Source organism: Scyliorhinus torazame, chromosome 13, assembly GCF_047496885.1.
Source record: "Scyliorhinus torazame isolate Kashiwa2021f chromosome 13, sScyTor2.1, whole genome shotgun sequence".
Classification (NCBI taxonomy): Eukaryota; Metazoa; Chordata; class Chondrichthyes; order Carcharhiniformes; family Scyliorhinidae; genus Scyliorhinus; species Scyliorhinus torazame.
In genome coordinates, this window is record NC_092719.1 from 57,250,720 (window position 1) to 57,272,008 (window position 21,289).

General features: G+C 43.4%; 1 protein-coding gene across 11 annotated transcripts in view; it reads right to left on the reverse strand.

The window, feature by feature from the left end:
- Window positions 1–19,300, reverse strand: part of tcp11l2 (t-complex 11, testis-specific-like 2) — a 79,157-nt gene extending 59,857 nt beyond the window's left edge. For 3 of the 11 annotated variants that reach the window (XM_072471568.1, XM_072471578.1, XM_072471579.1), the window contains exons 1-4: window positions 19,163–19,300; window positions 13,447–13,510; window positions 7,349–7,515; window positions 5,928–6,060 (exon numbers count right to left, since the gene is read on the reverse strand). In XM_072471568.1, the coding sequence (XP_072327669.1) occupies window positions 5,928–6,060; window positions 7,349–7,508 (293 nt within the window). In that variant the 5' untranslated portion in view covers window positions 7,509–7,515; window positions 13,447–13,510; window positions 19,163–19,300. Of the gene's footprint in view, window positions 1–5,927; window positions 6,061–7,348; window positions 7,534–7,648; window positions 7,766–13,446; window positions 13,511–16,255; window positions 16,518–19,162 lie in introns of those variants that run through there. The other 8 variants (XM_072471571.1, XM_072471572.1, XM_072471574.1 and 5 more) reach the window with 8 other exon arrangements.
- Between the last annotated feature and the right edge of the window lie 1,989 nt (window positions 19,301–21,289).

The following is a 21,289-nucleotide window of genomic DNA, read 5'->3' on the forward strand; positions in this document are numbered from 1 at the left end:
TCTATACTTTAAAAAAAATATTTTTATTGGGATTTTAACATTTAGTAAAAAGCTTTGCATATATAACAAAACAGCACTATTGGCAAATATATAAATGAAGAAACTAGGCAACAATAGTTGCATATACATCTGTACAAACGGGTCATCACTACCTTTGCTCGCCTTCAGTTATTTACATTCATATTTACAGTCAGAACTCTTGGCATTGTTTTCAACTTTGATGTGGAATGAAATTGTATTTTGATCACCATTTCCCAGTTGATCTTTGCTATGACATTACTAATTAATCCTGCCTAATTGCACAACACTAGACCAAAAATAGCTTTATCCCTAGTTAGTTTCTTGGAGCAATATGTTGTGGAACTGTCATGGAAGCATTGTACTAACTCATCGCCCAGACCACGTTTGCTTAGCTCAGTCTACATTAAGAGTAACATCCCCCACAATTATTAATTGCCTTTTGTTGCAAACTCTAATAATTTCTTATTTAATGCTCTGCCAAGCAGTTAGGGGGCCTGTTAACTACTGCCACCAGTATTTCCTGACCCTTGCTATTTCTAATCTCCAGCCACACTGACTCGACTTCCTGATTTTCTAACCCAAGGCCCTTTTCGCACTAATGGTCTTATGTCATCCTTTATTATCCATTTTCCATTCTGCCTGTCCTTTCAAAATGTTGTGCATCCTTGAATAACTATTTCCTGACCCTGCTCATCTTGCCATGTCCCTGTAATGGCGATTGGACCTATTTGTGCCACTAGTTCATTTATCTTGTTGTGGGTGCTCCACGCATTCAGATAAAGTAATTTCAATTTTATTTGCTACTATTCCCTGCATGGATCTTACTTCCTTATTATTAAACTCTGTCCGTTTCTATCATACTCAGCTGGCCTTGACCCACATTGATATACTTTTCTATTGCCTCAACTTTTATATTTGAATTTCTAATTCTCCCTTCACCCAAATTCTCCTCTCAAATCATTAATATAAAACTATTTTTCTCTACTCTGACCAGATCTTCTGGTGCATTCTTTATATTTGTATGTTCTATCTCTTCCTGTCACACCCTTATCATTACCAATATCATGAGAAAGCATTATTGCCTTGTCCTTTCTCTTTATAACTTTGCAAATTTTTACGGTGGTACGGTGGTGCAGTGGTTAATACTGCTGCCTCACAGCCCCAGGTCACTGTCCATGTGTAGTTTGCACATTCGCCCCGGTGGGTCCCATTTGCCACAGACCCAAAGATGTGCATGGTAGGTAGTTTTGCCATGCTAAATTGCCCCTTAATTGGGAAAGAAAGAATTGGGTACTCTAAATTTATTTTTTTTAAACTGCAAATCTTCCCTCACATGAACCCTCTTTCCACCCCACCCCCCCCCACCCCACCACCCCACCACGATATAACCCCCCCCCCCCCCCCTCCCACTATATAAACCTCTCTCTATAGCCATAGTTAAACAACTCATCAGGATACTGGACCATAAACACTTGTTCCCTCCACTACTAAAGCACAGAGGCAGCAGTGTATACCATCTACAAGATGCACTGCAGGAACTCATCAAGGCTCCTTAGACAGCATCTTTCAAACCCACGACTGTTACATCTGGAAAGACAAGGGCAGCAGACACACGAGTACACCACCACCTGGAAGTTTCCTCTAAGCCACGCACCATCACGACTTGCAAATGAATCGCCGTTCCTTCACTGTCGCTGGGTCACAATCCTGGAACTCCCTCCCCAACAGAGCTGTGGGTGTACATACGTCATATGGACTGCAGCAATTCAAGAGGCAGCTCACCACCACCTTCTCAAGGGCGATTAGAGATGGCCAATAAATGCTGGGCTAACCAGCAATGCCCACAACTGAAGTAAAAATAAAAAATGACAGTAGGGGATAATATGCCACCTAATTCCTCAGCAGGGAGAAACGGTCTAGGTTACTCATTTAATTCTGTTGATTGTAGTTTTACAGGCAGGCACCCAGCCATGTATCTCAAGAATGTTGCAGAGGATGAACTATGTTTATCTACTGGTTAAGCCCAGAAAGGTCATCAGAAAGAAGAGACATTTAATCCTTGGTGTCTGCTGGCTTAGTACCAAGGAATAATTGCCTTTGTAAGCTTCTATAAAAAGGAATGACACTATAGACGCATTGAACTCCAACATACTAAACCCTCCTCGTGTTAACGTTCGCAACCAATAATGTTCTCAACCAATTCCGGTAGGAACACACAATTGGGTAATGTAGTAGCTTTAGTACTGAACTAGCAATGTGGAGGTCACCAAATTTTCACCATGACAAGTTGCCCATGGAATAAATTTGGTAATAAATCTAGCACCAGTAAAAGTCACCATGAAAGCAGCCAAAGGAGAATTCTGTCACTTTTATGTAGTCTGAGTCCCACAATATCAAATTGACAGCCAATGTCACTCAGCTGTAAAACAATTTCTAGTGAACAAAAAGAGAAATAGTAGATGAATCTTATCAGTCGCAACCCAGGCACCAATGAGTACACAACTCAGCAAAGACAAGTCTGAGAACTGGTTGTGTGCAGGTTTGGAGAACTGACTCAGACTCTTCAAGCAACAGCCTGATGTCTTAAACACATACACATCAGTAATTGCCAGAGTCCTGGAGATGTATTCCTCCTCCATTGGCAAGAGAGACTCAAGGTAAGGGCAGTGTTATGAAGATTGGTAGGATCCCTCATATATACTTTGGATCATCCTGCCTTCCCCATTTTAACCCCTTTACCCAGCCCCCCCCCCACCCCAAAACACCCTCCCCCTTGCTGACCCCTCAATTCATCTTGAAGAAATCAATGAACGGTTTCCATCTCCGGGCGAACCCCTCTACCAATCCCCAGAGCGAACTTTACCTTCTCCAACCTCAGGAACTCTGCCAGGTCACTTACCCACACCCCCGCTTTTGGCAGCTCCGAGTCCCGCCAACTCAACAAATTCCAGCTCCAGGCTATCAGGGAGTCAAAGGCCAGTCATTGGCCTCTCTTCCTCCCTGGGCACCTGGTTCTTCTGACACACCAAATATCGCCACCTCCGGACTCGGAACCACCCCCACATCCAGCACCTCGGACATCACATCTGAGAACCCCTGCCATAACCCCCTCAGTCTCGGACTTGCCCAGAACATGTGGATGTGATTCGCTGCTCCTCCCCCCACCCTCCCGTGCACCGTCCATAGCTATGGTCCACCCCTTGCAAAGAACCTGCTCATCCTCGCCACCGTCATGTGGGCCCTATGCACCACTTTAGACTGGGTGAGGCTTAACATGAGGACGTGTCCACCCTCCGTAAGTCCTCCACCCACATCCCGGCTCCCACCTCCTCGCTCAGTTCCTCCTCCCATTTGCGCTTAATATCCTCCATTGGAGTTCCCTCCCTCTCCTATCAGTTCCTTTTAAATATCCAACACCTTCCCCTCCTCTATTCTGTCCTCCAATAACAGCTTGTCTGAGGTGGCAGCCGCAGAAAGTGCGGCACCACTCTCCTCACGAAATCCCGAACCTACAGGTACCTAAAACCATTCCCCTTGGGCAACTCATACAATTCCTCCAGCCCTGTAAATTTGCCCCTATAAACAAGTCACTGAAATAATCACCCTCCGCCACCCCTGGAACCTCACGATGAGTCCTGACGGCACCAATCTATGCTTGTTGCAGATCGGCGCCCACAACGACGTTCCCTCCAACCCAAAGTGCTGCCTACACCTCCCCCACATCCTTAAACGCTGACACCACTACTGGGTTCACGGAGTATCTGGCCGGCGAGAACAGCAAAGGCGCCAACAACAAAGCCCTCAAACATGTTCCCCTGCACAACGCTGTCTCTACCTACTCCCAGACCGACCTCTCCTCCACAGCCCATTTCCTCACCATCGCAATATCTGCTGGCCAATAATAACTTTATACTCCTTAATATTGAGGAAGCAAGAGAGCTTGCAGGTGCTGGTGTTCCCAAGATGTTTTTAATATGTGATATTATCATCCGTAGTGGTTGAAACTGTGGGGCTGGAAGGTTGTTGAGGTAACCCAATTGAGTTGCTGTGTTACATACTCAGTCAATGCGCTGCTGGCGAGGGCTGAATAATGGGTGTAGTGAGAGAGACACTGATCATGCATTCATTGTGGATTATAGCTAGGACTGTTGTTCTGGCCAAACCAATCTCAGCAAGTGATGAGTATTCCAACACACTCCTGGCTTGTACCTTAGAAATGGTGAAGAGATTTTGGGAGATAAGCAGATGAGTCACTCATCAGGGATACCCACCCTCTATTCAACTGTGGAAGCCCCATGGTTGAATGGATGGTCCGAACTTAAACTCGAGAGATTAAAAAAAAAGGAACATTTTAAGTTTGAAACAGCTAGTTGGATTTTAATACTTTCGGATCAAATTGCAACACGGGGATACTATTTTGAGATTTTGCTATTCTGAGTGTTGTTTACAAAGAGATGGAAAGAACCCTAAAAATATATATTCAAGCTTGGTTTTAGCTGCATTGCACCATAGCGAAAGTTAAACCAAAGTCAAACTGTTACATGCTGTTAGGTTTAAAGATTTGTAAAAAAAAATTGTCTTAAAAAATAAACTCAATAAAATGAAACGGACTCCATTAGAACAAAAGCAGGAGAGCAGAACTTAAAATCATCAATATATTCACCATTCAAGGATCTTAAATAGATCTCAAAATAACTTTAAAATCTGCCAGATGCACTACTGCCTCATGGCACCGAGGACCCAACTTCAATCCCGGCCCCGGATCACTGTTTGTGTGGAGCTTGCACATTCTCCAGTGTCTGTGTGGGTCTCACCCCCACAACCCAAAAAGCTGCGCAGGGTAGGTGAATTGGCCATGCTAAATTGCCCATTGGAAAAAAAAGAATTGGGTACTCTGAATTTATAACTTTAAAAAGTCTGCCAGACATTTTTTTTTTAGGAAGAAGTTCTACTTGATATTTTACATTACACTAGAGCTATGCTTACAGGTGGCATTTGTGTGCGTCTTGTGCTGACAGTAGCAAGCTGAGGGCGAAACAGATATGGATGCCCTAAACCTGGTTGCCAGGCAGACATTTTAGTGGGTCATAAAACCAGCAGTCTTAGTGTTGCAACATTTCTCACTGTGCCTGAAGTTGGTTGCATGAGGCCTACACTTGTGGGGATGGGCTGAAATAGCTACCTCCAAACCGTTGCGCTTTCTGAGACTCATATCATCTCTTGTCAACTTATTTTTGATTGTATGTATCACCTCACCATTAGAGGATTTTAGATTAATATGTATTCTTGAGGGATGGATGTACTTCACAATAAAAAATATTTATTCTTTCACATTACCTGAAATAACATTAAAGCTGAAATATTAATCTGGCCTTTTAGACTAGGAGTCCAATGCCCCATCATTTAAACAATGTCATAATCCAGTGATTACATACCAAATTATAAAGCAGATAGAGCAACATAAATACCATTCTTCTCCATGAATAGAAATGGATTTCCATCTTAAATTAGACTAGGGTACCTGAAAGATTTACTCATCTTGTCCCCCACTTCAAATTCCATATGAAACTTCCTTGACATTTTGGAGAACAAAATTAGAAATAGTGCACTGCAATTTGATTGCACTTTCGGATTGGTGTTTTTAAAATCAAAAACAGAACATGGTTTTCTGCATTGCAACAGATATTAGTGCAAATCCACTAAGAATGAGAAAATTTGTGAACTGTGCCCCACACTCAAAATCAGTTTCATGTGAAGAGCTGAATCAATATTAGCAAGGTGGGTAGACCAAACATTGAACATAACAAATCTCCATCCTATAATTGCTGAATTTCAGCACAAATAAGTGGTCATCAAGTTTATACACCCATCGTTCCAACCAACTGAAACCTGGTAACTTTTCTTACCTTTGTGGAGGAAGATCAATTTGTTTCATTTGAAAGTTGCTGTTCATGACTATTTCATGAGCCAGAGTCATATTTGACAAGCCTTTTGCCGTCTCCATCAGGTCATCAAAAGAAGCCATTTTAGGAGGACTTGCTGGAGTGACAAAAACAAAAATAGATTTGGCGACTCATACTCAGGAAAGTCTTCAATAGGAATATGCAACTGTTCATAATTACTACTTGTGTAGGGAATAGACATCTTACTCCATCTGTTAACATCTACTATTCACACCTATCAAAACCAGGCGGGGAGGAAAGTGTAGCCAAAATTCAAGCTTACCGATTATTTTTTCTTTTCCCCCCCAAACCAAATGCTAACATTTTCTTGCCATTTGGCAACGTACCAGATTACATTCACCATTCCACAGATAGATTTTTACTCTTCCTACGTTCCCCGATTTCCCAAAGCTTTTTTCCTACTCAAAGACTCAGCAATGATCATTTTATACTTGTGCGTAAATGCTCATCTTCCTTATCTAATGAAGTAAACAAGGAGGCTGGATAGCACAGTGGGTTAAGGAACATCCTTTTACTTTTAGAACCGGAATTTGAATCCCGTCTCTACAGAGTCCAATTTAAATGAGCATTACAAAATAACAAAATCCTTACTTGCGAGCTATCCATGTCATAAAACTGCTTTCAATTACCCAAAATGAATATCGTTCACAAAGATCACAAGGCCACACTAATATGAGAAACAACGGTGTAGTTACTTGATCAGAGGAAAATGAATTAGCCATTTAGAGATTGGACACAATCATTCAATGTTCAAATTTGGACTCCAGCTTCAGAATGTATATACATTCAGAATGTATATACATTAAGGAGATAGTTATTTCAATCTAAAGACTTAGCCCTGACCCTTGTTTACTTTATCTCTGAGTCTTTATTTCTCCATTGATTTCAATGCAGACTCGATGGGCCAAATGGCCTCCTTCTGCACTATAGGAATTTTATGGATTCTATAAACAAATGATCAAAAAATGTTAATATTAGCAACCTCACTGTTCCACTAACCCCAGTCATATTTTAACCCCAACTGGAATTTTGGAGAAGAGGCAAGCAAAAGTTCTTCCTCAAATTCAAAACCATGTAAATGAATTGATGCAAATAATGTAGCCCAATGGCTCGAATATACGAACCTCCAATCCAACTGGGTCTTAGTACCCACGTAAATATTATGTCAATCTTATTAATTTGCACATTTTAAAAAACATTTGGGAATGTTGGACTTAAGCCAAACATTAGGTGCTTCTTACAGAGCAAAATAAAGGTTGCGTTCCACCAAATATTGTGAAGGTGGTATGATGGCTCCAGATACAAAATATACTCTGTGAGAGATATGTAACTTGTTTTTTAAAAATTGAGCTCAAAAGACCTACAGGCTGGAGAGCTGGGTTTGCTAGAAGAATCACTGCTGAAGCTTTGTCGAGCATATTCATAGTCACTGGATGAGTTGACACTATCCGATCTCTGACAAGATTCAGTGTCACTGTTTAATGATTCGTCATTCAAGGAATGTTTCTCATTACTGAAAGGCATCTTCTCACTGTAAAAACAAAATGTACTGACATAGAAATCCATTATTGAAAATGGGCTTTATTGGATTCATTTTTAACACATTTAATTGGGATTTTGTAAAATAAATTGAAAGAAATAAGCATCTGAAATAATAGACCAACCTAACAGAATGATGGGAACAAAATTATCAAGTGTCGTTGTATGGTCATTGTAATTTTCTTGTCGGATGGCCTGAGCGATATTACAAGAACACTTGTAGCTAAAGCTACATTTATTAACTGTGGGTCAAACATACAAAACAGATGAATAACAGCATGAACATGCACGAGCAACCTCTCTCCCAGCTCCCTAGTCAGTCTGAGGTCACCTGACATGAACATTCACATATTATACTAATGTGACTCCTAGTGGTCAATCATGAATTACAACCATGATATCACAACATCCCCTTTCCTTTGAAGGAATAAATTAATACTTTATCAGTATATTTATATGTGATATCATTAGCCTGTGAGTCTAACAGTACTAATTTTTTTCTTTGAACATTTTTAAAACTGGTTTAACAAATATGAACAGCAAGCTTTACAAATAGTCCAAATCTACAAATGGAGTTGATCAGGTTTCCTTCCGACTCTGGTTGATCTTCTCACAGTTTGACCTTGCTGCTCAGAACTTGTAGGTTCCATGACATTCTCATGCTCAGGAGCTGTTGAATTATGACACTGCTGCTGATGTTGATTCTGACGTACGCTCGTTCGTCATCCATCACATTGTTGTGAAAGTCTTGTCTAGTTTTCAAGCATGCGTAACAATTTCTTCTTAAACCAAACCCTTCCTCTGTCAGTACATTGTAGGAATGAGGTGCTACTTTTTCAAGTACAATGGCTTTTCTCGACCAATTGCCTGAATCTTCTATTCTCACACTGTCATCACTACTCAGAGGTGGTAAAGTTCTCAATACTTTATAATAGAACTTCTTTTATTTTGCTTTAATGTTTTGCATTCCTGAATAACCACTGTATTTTCCTCCTTCTTTTCCAAGTATGAAAGTGTGGTATGCAACCTTCTATTCATGAGTAACTCTGCTGCCGATCTACCATGTGACAATGGTAATGTTTTGTAACGTGATTTCGCGAGCGATGGATCAGATTGGCTGTCCATTGCTTTCTGTAATGATTGTTTTACAATATGTACACTTTTTTCGTTAAGATCTTTGGTATCCATGCCTATATGAGCATTACCATTTTTTCATTTCACACATACCATGGAATTTACCCCAATGGTAGATTCTTCTATTTTCTTGATAACTTGAGGTTTTGTATCTGATACGGTTGGTAGGGTAGAAATGACATTGTCATGCAAATAACAAAGAACAAAGAAAAGTACAGCACAGGAACAGGTCCTTCGGCCCTCCAAGCCTGCGCCGACCATGTTGCCCATCTAAACTAAAATCTTCTACACTTCCAGGGTCCGTATCCCTCTATTCCCATCCTATTCATGTATTTGTCAAGATGCCCCTTAAATGTCACTATCGTCCCTGCTTCCACCACCTCCTCCGGTAGCGAGTTCCAGGCACCCACTACCCTCTGTGTAAAAAAACTTGCCTCGTACATCTACTCTAAACCTTGCCCCTCTCACCTTAAACCTATGCCCCCTAGTAATTGACCCCTCTACCCTGGAAGAAAGTCTCTGACTATCCACTCTGTCTATGCCCCTCATAATTTTGTAGACCTCTATCAGGTCGCCCCTCAACCTCCATTGTTCCAGTGAGAACAAACCGAGTTTATTCAACCGCTCCTCATAGCTAATGCCCTCCATACCAGGCAACATCCTGGTAAATCTCTTCTGCACCCTCTCCAAAGCCTCCACATCCTTCTGGTAGTGTGGCGACCAGAATTGAACACTATACTCCAAGTGTGGCCTAACTAAGGTTCTATGCAGCTGCAACATGACTTGCCAATTTTTATACTCAATGCCCCAGCCAATGAAGGCAAGCATGCCGTATGCCTTCTTGACTACATGCAGATTTATATCTTCAGCAATTTCACGACTAATAGTTTGTACCGGTGCTTTAGATAATGCATCTTCTTTCAATTGTATCTCATTGGTGAATGGTAGTTCATTAAAATCAGTGAACACATCGCTGAATTTGCTGATAATGTTCTCAGAATCGTTGGAGTGTTGATCCAATCCTTTGTGGATGCTATATAACAACTGCACTAGACCCAATTCTTCACAGGACTGATCACCTAATAATGAATCCAAGCCTTCGGATACAAAGCCTTTGGATACAGAATAGGACTGAATAAACTGTGTTCTTCACCACCACACTCAGGCCACAAGCACCATAACATTTAATGCTTGAACCACTACAATTTCTCAAGAGAAATTGGCTGAATATTTTAGATTTTTTAAAAATCAGTCATGCTGATTAAATAGACTTTGGCACCAGTGTCTAACTTCAATCAGACCACTGTACTGTTCACTTCAAGTGGTAGCAGCCATTTGTCCTCATTAACCGCATTTATTTTGAATGGAGCATCAGTTTGCATTTTTTTTTATAAGTGCTGGAGAATTTTTTGATATCTCCAAAAAATTCTTCTTCTCTGTTATTACTCCAACAAACAATGATGTTTAATCACTGGACACTGTGTCTTCCTCTATGCTGACTGATCTGGGGCTGAGCTTAGAGTAACAATTCTGAGCAAAGTGATTTTTTTCCTTTGAATCGGGAACAAAACTTGCCAAACGCTGGACACTGCCTTAATTTGTGCCTTTGACCACATCTTTTACACAGAAATACTTCATCCTGATCTTTAACCTGTTTGTTGGTGTGCGAGGAGTTGCAGGAACTTTCCCGCCTTTCTTCGGAAGTTTCCCCCTTTTTGGAAGAAGGGCAGCAACTGGAGTGCTTTCCTCCAAGACGCCACCGTTACTGAGAAACATTTAAGGATGCTGTGCTGATAGCTTGTGAGCCTGACAAAACTGTTTGTTCCAAAGACAGCTCAGATTCCGTCAGCAACCTCTCCCTCAGCTTATTTTCATTCACACCAAACACAATCTAGTTCCAAATCATGGACGATTCCACCCCAGAAAAATTATAGGTTTTAGCTTTTAACTTTAAATCAGTGATGAAATGATCTGTGGACTCTTCTGTAAACATGATCTAAACACATAGGGATCATAAATTTCTGGGAGTGCAATGTTCATCAAATCTTCGAATTACTTTGTTAAAATTTTTACTACCTTCATCATTTGCAAATTTAAACGTATTAAACACAGGAATTGCTTTGGGCCCTGTCACTGTTAGGAGCATCGCTACCTTACGCAAATCTTATTGATCTCCAAAATTTACTGCAGTAAGAAACAGATTAAATTGTTGTTTAAACACAGGCCAGTTGCTGTCCACATTACCATGAAATCTGAGACTCATTGGGGGCTTCAATGACTCCATGAGGTTCATTATTGCAGTTTGCAAAATCTTCAAATCTTTGTGGAATTCGTGGCTGGCTGATAGTTTTTTCTCAGTGTTTAATACCATCCAAACCTGGTACCATGTAATGTTCTTGTTGGATGGCCTGATTTATATTACAAGAAGACTTGTAGCTAAAGCTACAAATGATTTATTAACATTAACTGTGGGTCAAATATATACAAAACAGATGAATAACAGTATGACATGCACAAGCAACCTCTCTCCCAGCTCCCTAGTCAGTTTGAGGTCACCCGACTCGAACGTTCATGAATATACCAATGAGACTCCTAGTAGTCAGTCGGTGAATTACAACACAACCATGATATCATTACAATCATCAGCCAAAAACTAGCAATCTCCATATGCAGAAGAGTTAGTAGACTTCTAAATCTAAACAAATTAAAGCCTGAATAAACTAGAACAGTATATGAGCAAGAAATGTGTAGCATTGAAAAAATGGATCACATGACATCAAAAAGAGGGGCAAAAGTAGATGAAAATGTACAACTGTACTTTTCTTGACAAATCTAATTGACTTTCCAAAATAGTTCACATGTAAAGAGCACAGTAAGAAGTCTTACAACACCAGATTAAAATCCAACAGGTTTATTTGGAATCATGAGCTTTTGGAGCGTAGCTCCTTCATCAAGTAAAAACACAGCATCTCTTACTGCATCACAGTCCACTACACTACGTGGACTGTACTGATCGAGGATGGACAATAATAGCTGGTCTTATAGTGGCACCAATGTATAATGATGAATAAAAAAAAACCTATCTCCCTCTCAGTTAGTCTCCATTTACAATACTGTGCCTGTTCTCTCTCAACCTTGGCACCAACCCTCCCCCCCCCCCCCCCCCACCACAACCCCCACCCCAACCCACAAGTCTCCAAGCAACAGCAGTCCTGGATAATTTAATGACATGATATAAAGAAAAACTCAATCTGTGATGAAGAGGCTGTAGCAGTGAAAGTGAAGCTATTCTCACTCCTGCCATTTGTCAGTTTCAGCCTTTTATTCTGGTATATATGCCATAATGTTTAAAAACACTTCCCATTTGCTTCTCTGATGCATAGATCGGGACATAATAGTGAGTTCTGTTGTCAGTATGATTCAAGAATCACAGCTCTTTTTTCCCCACAATGGGCTGTGGCAGATGGTACTTGAACAATTGGAGATGGGACCAGAGAGTAGCACAAGGAAGCTAGCAGCAGAGAGTCAGAATTGAAAAGGGATCCGTGATCAAAGTTAATACGAGAGGATGGAGTGAACATGGGTGGAGGGGTGAAAGCATGGATGTCAGTTCCTACATTCTTCATTAGAATACTGTCACAGGCTCATAAGTAACTTCTCTTTCTGACCTAGATCCAAAAGAATTTAAAAAAAGAACAAGTCAAATAAAATAAATAAATAATCTTGATTGTCACATGTAGGCTTAAATTAACACTGCAATGAAGTTACTGTGAAAAGCCCCTAGTCGCCACACTCCGCCACCTGCTTGGGTACACTGAGGGAGAATTCAAAAGTCTCAGCAGGTACAGGAATTGAACCCGTGCTGCTGGCCTTGTTCTGCATCACAAACCAACTGTCTAGCCCACTGAGCTGAACCAGCCAGTGATTAGTGCAAGGAATGCATTGCCACATAGCTTTTACAGAGCAGAAGGAGGCCATTCAGCCCATCAGGTCTGCATCAGCTCTTGAAAAGAGCACCCTACTTAAGTCCACACCTCCTCCTTATCCCCGTAACCCAGTAACCTTACCTATCCTTTTTGGGCAATTTAGCATGGCCAATCCACCGAACATGCACATTTTTGGACTGTGGGAAGAAACCGGACACGGGGATAAAGTGCAAACTCCACACCGACTGTGGGAGGAAACCGGAGCACCTGGTGGAAACCCACGCAGATACGGGGAGAACGTACAAAGTCCACACAGACAGTCACTCGAGGCCGGAATTGAACCCAGGTCCCTGGAGCTGTGAGGCAGCAATGCTTTTTTTTAAATTTAGAGTACCCAATTATTTTTTTCCAATTAAGGGGCAATTTCGTGTGCCAATCCAACTACCCTGCACATCTTTGGGTTGTGGGGATGAAACCCACACTGACACGGGGAGAATGTGCAAACTCAACCCTGGGCCGGGATCAAACCCGGGTCCTCAGCGGAGTGAAGCAGCAATGCTAACCACTGTGCGGCCCTTTTTTTGAATGACAAAGGCAGATTTAATCAGGATTTTCAAAAGGGAATTGGATAAACATCTGAAGACAAAAAAAAATAGTGGGCCATAGGGAAAGATGGGTGGGCTGGGACTAACAAAATTGCTCTTGCAGAAAGGTGACATGAACGCAACAGGCTAAATAGATTCTGTGCTGTAACCATTCTATGCTTTATCTGCTGAATGATGGAAGAGACGCATGGAAAACAAAGTTATTTGTGCAATACCATCGGTTATTCCTTTTCCCTGCAAAATAAAAATATTGTTTACCTTTCAAATTTAGTGGCTTTATAGCAGGATTGCAAATCACTCAAGTGTATGAATTGACGTGCACCTTAAAAATAAATGAAAAACATATCAAACCGGCAAGCTTCTAAATTTAAAAAAATCAAATTTACAGGATTTACTTTCATTTTACATTTTACCATAGAGAATACAACACAAGAACATAATAAATAGGAGCAGGAGGGGGCCCTACAGTTCCTCAAGCCTGCTTTGCGATTCAATAAAATCATGACTGATCTGATGAACTTGGCCTCAACCCCACTTTAAGAATCTGTCTATCCCAACCTTAGATATATTCAATGAAATGAGTTCCCACAGTTCTTCTGCCTCGTGAATTCCAAAGATACACAGCCATCGGAGAAGAAATTCCTGCTCATGGCTCTCTTTAACTGGGTGACCCCATATTCTGAAATTATACCACCAGACCTAGATTCCACCATGAAGGGAAACATCATCTTAACATCTACCCTGCCGCACCCGCTTAGAATCACATATTTCAATACTTCTCTTGATGAAAACTTCAGCAAGTATAGGCCCAACCTTGTCAACCCTTCCTTGTAAGACAGCCCTTTCATCCCAAGACTCAACCTAGTGAATCTTCACTGAACTGCCTCCAATGCAAGTATATCCCTTCTTATATAAAAAGAGATGAAAATTATATGAAGTACTCTTAAGTGTGAACTAGAGAACTGCTCAATGATTTACAATAAGTTAAAATTGTGGGCAGGATTTAAAAGTCTCTTGAAAATATGAAGTTGCCAGGAGGATCTTAAACAACCATATTTGTGTACAGCTTAATTCATGATTGGATATAGTTGCCTGTTAAGTTTACACTATGGCAGCTGTGTGTCAGTTGGCAGTACTCTTGCAAGTCACACTCCAGGACATCGGCACAAATATGTTGGCTGACACTCCAGTACAGCAATGATGGAGTGAATTTTGGATGCAATGTTAAAACACCTCTCAGGTGGGCATAAAGGATCCCAGGCACTATTTCAAGCAAGAGCAGGCGAGTTATTCCTGATATCCCGATCAATATTTATCTTTCAAAATCAACAAAACAGAAATAGATTCTCCAGTTAGTATCACATTTGTGTTTGTGGGAGATTGTTTTCCACAATTTAGTGGTTGTTTCTGAATTATAGCATTCCAAAAGCAATTGATTGGTTGAAAAGCTGAGATCGTAAAAGGTGCTATGTATAAGCAAGGTTTTTATTATTTTTAGATTATACAAAACAATTTAACAGCAGTATCCATCAGGGTGGTGCAATGTTAGCACTGCTGCCTCACGGCACTGAGGACTGGGTTCAATCCTGGCCCCGGGTCACTGGCTGTGTGGAGTTTGCACATTCTCCCCATTTCTGCGTGGGTCTCACCCCCACAACCCAAATATGTGCAGGGTAGGTAGATCGGCCATGCTAAATTGTCCGTTAATTTGAATTTATTTTTTTTAAAACAGCAGTATCTATCATATATTGCTGCCTCAATTCATACTCCGTAACCATCAGAACTGGATTTTAACTGGAGGCTTGTACATTTTCTGTAGTCTCAACATTATTCTCGATATTAATTTTTTCCCAATTTCAAGTTGTATGTCACAGTTCCACAAACAACAATCAAGCACAAGTCTTGACAGTGAATGTGAGCACTCTATTTCACCATGGAAACATCAGGGCAAATCGGATTGTACCCACAATTCAATCATGGGGGCATCATAACTATGTTTCACTGTGTCCTCCACAGAGATCTATACATTTCCAAATAGGGTCACTGAACATCAATCAGAAACAGGACCCTGCCAATCCTTTCCTGGCAATCCATGGATGTGAAGGCTAATGGTATGATCTTTATTGCTGTCCCACTGAACTCGGCTATTTCAGCAGAAATCAGGAATCAAACTTGGAATCTTTCTGCCTTTATGGGCCAACCACTGACTTTCTCCCATCTCGTAGGAGGTGACCATGAGACAGGGCATTCCATGTCTCAGTTTAATACTGACAATAATTTAGGGTAACAGACTTTATATGCAGGGGATGATAAAAGATCAAACCATTTTCAAAAGGGAGTGACAGTTTACCATTCCAATCCTTGGTGTATTTTTCTGAGCATGTTTAAACTACAATTCAAATGTCACTTGCCCATCAGTACCCCAACACCATTTCCCCCAAGAGTTTTTCTGCTTGCAAGCCTTTTCACTGGACATCTCACCTCCAGTTAATTTCAACTCCGATTCAAGTGTTTGTTTATTACTCTCTGGAGTCGGTTTCATAGCACCGAATCCATGTTGGAGAATCTGAACTAGACCCGTCAAATTAAGCATCTAGCATTGGCACGCACTCCTCTCTCAACACTTTCCATTATAGATTCCTGTTTGTATATTTAACTGCATATGAAAATGTCACTCTGCAATTGAACCTTCCCCCTATTTAAAGTGCGAGAATGCAGCCACTGGCCGAAAAGCGCAATTGCAAGACACTTTGGATAACAAATATGTTAGTTTTATTTTTGTTATTTTCCTAAAGAACATTGAAATGTAGACTGGTGAGTTTGCACACCCTAGTCCCATTACTCCCCGTCCCAGGTGACCCATGCTTAATCTGAAAAACACACTTAGTCTTGATACTCAGTTTTAACTACAGGTAACATTTCCAGATTACTGCACTTCACTGAAATTCGAGTAACACCAACACGTATGATCAACCCCTGTAAGCACAAAGTAACTATATGCAGTTATGAGAAATATATACTTATCACTAAATTACACAGCGATTCTTTCAGCCGTTTAGATAGTTACTTTCACTCAATCGTGCATGACCTTTCTGCTTGAAACTGGGGGGGGGAATCGACTTCAGAAAGCTGCAGCTCGGGCAAGTACTCGTTTGAACACCAACTGTTGCGAAGGCGGCTTCAAAAAAGGAGGCACGCCGGAATTGTAGCTGGCAATCCTGGAGGAGCCGGAGAAGTGAGAAAGGTCATTTACAGGAGCTGCAGTGCCGGCTCTCGGAGGGCTGCTTCCTGCGCTCGGTACAATAACACGGCCATAGATGGGTGGCTTCGCAGGGCTGATGCTGGCTTTTAAAAGCTGCTCTTTCCACGTCATGTCGACTCTCATGTGATCAGAGCGACCACAGCCAGAAGGACAGCACACACACACACATATATATACACGCACAGATCAGCACCTCACCTTCCATAGACTGGGCAATGAGGAAAATCAATCACTAACTAACCCGGCACTACTGCAGGAGAGGGGGGTTTAAACCCACTTTTCAAACAAAAATCACACCCCCTGAACAAACTTCTCGTTTCTGTGCAGCGCCGGGTTAGAGTGGGGCTGCAATAAAAATAGGGACCCAGACCCGAATCCCGGTCCAGCCAGCTGGACTGAGACCAGGACTCAGGCCACCAATCTGGGTGTCACTCCGGGTTTAAAGGAGACTCTGGGTGTCACTCCGGGTTTAAAGGAGACTCTGGGTGTCACTCAGGGTTTAAAGGAGACTCCGTGTTTAAAGAGGCTCCAGGTTTAAAGGGGCTTCGATTGTCACTCCGGGTTTAGAGGGGCTCCGGGTGTCACTCCGGGTTTAATGGGACTCCGGGTTTAAAGGGATTACGGGTGTCACTCCGGGTTTAGAGGGGCTCCGGGTGTCACTCTGGGTTTAAACGGACTCCGGGTGTCACTCCGGGTTTAAAAGGAGCTCAGAGTGTCACTCCGGGTTTAACAGGACTCTGGGTTTAAAGGGACTCCGGGTGTCACTCTGGGTTTAAAGGGACTCCGGGTGTCACTCTGGGTTTAAAGGGGCTCCGGGTTTAAAGGGACTCCTGGTGTCACTCCTCGTTTAAAGGGGCTCCAGGTGTCACTCCGGGTTTAAAGGGACTCCGGGTGTTACTCCTCGTTTAAAGGGGCTCCAGGTGTCACTCCGGGTTTAATGGGACTCCGGGTTTAAAGGGATTCCGGGTGTCACTCCGGGTTTAGAGGGGCTCCGGGTGTCACTCTGGGTTTAAACGGACTCCGGGTGTCACTCCGGGTTTAAAAGGAGCTCAGAGTGTCACTCCGGGTTTAACAGGACTCTGGGTTTAAAGGGACTCCGGGTTTAAAGGGGCTCCAGGTGTCACTCCGGGTTTAAAGGGACTCCGGGTGTCACTCCTCGTTTAAAGGGGCTCCAGGTGTCACTCCGGGTTTAATGGGACTCCGGGTTTAAAGGGATTCCGGGTGTCACTCCGGCTTTATAGGGATTCCGGGTGTCACTCCGGGTTTAAAGGGGCTCCGGATGTCACTCTGGGTTTCAAGGTGCTCCGGGTGTCACTCCGGGTTTAATGGGACTCCGGCTTTATAGGGATTCCGGGTGTCACTCCGGGTTTATAGGGATTCCGGATGTCACTCTGGGTTTCAAGGTGCTCCGGGTGTCACTCCGGGTTTCAAGGTGCTCCGGGTGTCACTCCGGGTTTCAAGGTGCATCGGGTGTCACTCCGGGTTTAAAGGAGACATTGTGTGTCACTCCGGGTATAAAGGGGCTCCGGGTGTCACTCCGGGTATCAAGGGGCTCCGGGTGTCACTCCGGGTTTCAAGGGACTCCGGGTGGCACTCCGGGTTTCAAGGGACTCCGGGTGTCACTCCGGGTTTCAAGGGACTCCGGGTTTCAAGGGACTCCGGGTTTCAAGGGACTCCGGGTTTCAAGGGACTCCGGGTTTCAAGGGACTCCGGGTTTCAAGGGACTCCGGGTTTCAAGGGACTCCGGGTTTCAAGGGACTCCGGGTTTCAAGGGACTCCGGGTTTCAAGGGACTCCGGGTTTCACTCCGGGTTTAAAGGGGCTCCGGATGTCACTCTGGGTTTCAAGGTGCTCCGGGTGTCACTCCGGCTTTAATGGGACTCCGGCTTTATAGGGATTCCGGGTGTCACTCCGGGTTTATAGGGATTCCGGATGTCACTCTGGGTTTCAAGGTGCTCCGGGTGTCACTCCGGGTTTCAAGGTGCTCCGGGTGTCACTCCGGGTTTCAAGGTGCTCCGGGTGTCACTCCGGGTTTCAAGGTGCTCCGGGTGTCACTCCGGGTTTCAAGGTGCTCCGGGTGTCACTCCGGGTTTCAAGGTGCTCCGGGTGTCACTCCGGGTTTAAAGGAGACATTGTGTGTCACTCCGGGTATCAAGGGGCTCCGGGTGTCACTCCGTGTTTCAAGGGGCTCCGGGTGTCACTCCGGGTTTCAAGGGACTCCGGGTGTCACTCCGGGTTTCAAGGGACTCCGGGTTTCAAGGGACTCCGGGTTTCAAGGGACTCCGGGTTTCAAGGGACTCCGGGTTTCAAGGGACTCCGGGTGTCACTCCGGGTTTAAAGGGACTCCGGGTGTCACTCCGGGTTTAAAGTGCCCCCGGTTGTCATTCCGGGTTTAAAGGTGGGTCCGGGTGTCACTCCGGGTTTAAAGGAGACTCCGAGTTTAAAGGTGCTCCAGTTGTCACTCCAGGTTTAAAGGGGCTCCGGTTGTCACTCCAGGTTTAAAGGGGCTCCGATTGTCACTCCGGGTTTAAAGGGACTCCGGTTGTCGCGCCGGGTTTAAAGGGACTCCGGTTGTCGCGCCGGGTTTAAAGGGGCTCCGGTTGTCACTCCGGGTTTAAAGGGGCTTCGGTTGTCACTCCGGGTTTAAAGGTGGTCCCTGTCTGTCTCCGGGAGACTCCCCTGGCCGCAGCCCCCCCGTCCTCCTCCCTCTTACCCTGGCGGTGAGATGGTTGAGGAGGCGTCAATGCTCCGCCGGCTGCTCCGACTCTGTTGTTGAGTCAGTGCGAGCTGCTGCTCCTCCTCTCCCCCCCGGCCGGGGCCACAGCTCCTCCACTTGGCCTGTTTGTTGACGGATGTGACGTGTTGTTGAAGACGTTACACTGTTGCTAGGAGAGCAACATGATGGTCACATCATGAGGTCACATGATGGCCCAGGCAGCCCTGTTTCTATGGTAACAGACAAATGCTACCCCCGCCCACCCACCCCGTGCGCTGGAAACTTCTGCGTCTCCACCAAAGAGCTGCCTGCCTCCAGTTAACAGTCCATTAGTCACTGTTTGTGGGACTGTCATTCCAATATTAATCTCACACTATAAATTCAAGTTCACAAAGGCTAATTGGCAGGGCACTCCATTGCACACATTTCTGCTTTCACACGTTCCCCTCCCTCCCAGGATCATTCAAGGTTCCCCTCATCCGCACCCTCCACTCCACCAGCGACTGTGTTCAACCGATCACTCCCCACCATTTTCACCAGTTACAGTGCCATGCCACCTCCTCTTCTCCTGCCTTCTATCAGTGTTCTGTAGGGGCCATTCCCTCTGCAACACTCTGGACAACTCAGTGACCCCCCCCCCCCCCAACACCCTGCTCTCCAAACGCAGGAAATGCAACGCCTGTCCTTTCACCTCCAACCTTTTCACAATCCAAAGACCCAACCTCTCCTTCCAAGTGAAACAACAATTTACTTGTGCTTCTTTCAATTTAGTATGTTGTATTAGCTATTCAAGATGTGGCCTTCTCTACAATGGGGGAACCATGCCTAGACTGGGGAACCACTTTGTCGAACATCTCCGTTCAGTCAGCAAGCATGACACTGTGCTGCCTGTCCTTTGTCATTTTAATTCTCCATCTTGCTTTCAGAGAATACATCTCTGCTGTTGGAATGTCACATGGTCTGTAGTGATGTCAGGGCGTCAGTTCTCCATCGTAAATTGTATGAATGAATGAATGAAAATTGCTTATTGTCACAAGTAGGCTTCAATGAAGTTACTGTGAAAAGCCCCTAGTCGCCACATTCCGGCGCCTGTTCAGGGAGGCTGATACGAGCAACATCTCCTAATAAACCTCTCATTGTGTTTGTAAGAATCCAACAGTGTGGCACCTCCATACCTTTTCTCTTTGCGGCAAACTCAAAGATATAACCCTTTTACTATGACATTTTTGTCCTCGGCCTGCTACAGTGTTCCAATGAAGTTTAATGTAAGCTTGAGGAACAGCACCTCATGTTTCACCTTGCCACTCTACAGCCTTCTGTTATGTTCGAGTGCATGGACAATGATTGGGTCAGTACACCAAAGAACATCTAGTTCTGGACTAGTCAAATTTATTATTGTATAACAAATTGTGGGTTGGAAACTAATACTAACAAGCTAGAACAATTACAAACACAACTAACCACAACAACTTCTTCTACAGACTCCCCCAAGGTAGCAGTGTCACATGGTATAACATGCCTGCCACCTGGTAGTCAGAGGTCAAACATATTTGCATGTACAATTGGTTATGCATATCGCTACAGCCCCTTTCCTTGAGATTTTGAACAAAACATATGTACATCATTTAAATAAATATATATGATATGCATAGCACAATAATTTATATCATGTACAGCTGTATTGTCCATTTACAGATTCAGTCTTTCAGGTTTCTTTCTCTGGCTTATGATAATCTTAACTGCTTGACAGTCTTGCATTTCTGTAGGTGCAACTGATATGACCACATCACTGTTCAGAACTTAAGACTGTACAATGATATTTGATTCTGGTTGTGTTGGTTTTGAAGAATATAAGTTTTCAAAGACACTGTCTGCTTGTAGTTGAGTAACAGGTTGTTTAACTTTCAGGTATGCCCATCTGCTTCTTCTTAGTATCTATCCTTGATCCGTGATTAAAGTGTACGATCTCGGACCTATTTTATGTAATAGTGTTGCACGTTTTGACCAACCATCAGAATTGTCCACCCTCACTACATCATTCACATTTAAAGGTTTCAGAGCCCTATGACTAGTCATAGTAACTCTTCTGCTTCTTCTTTTGAAACTGCAACTGAGAGGGCAGCA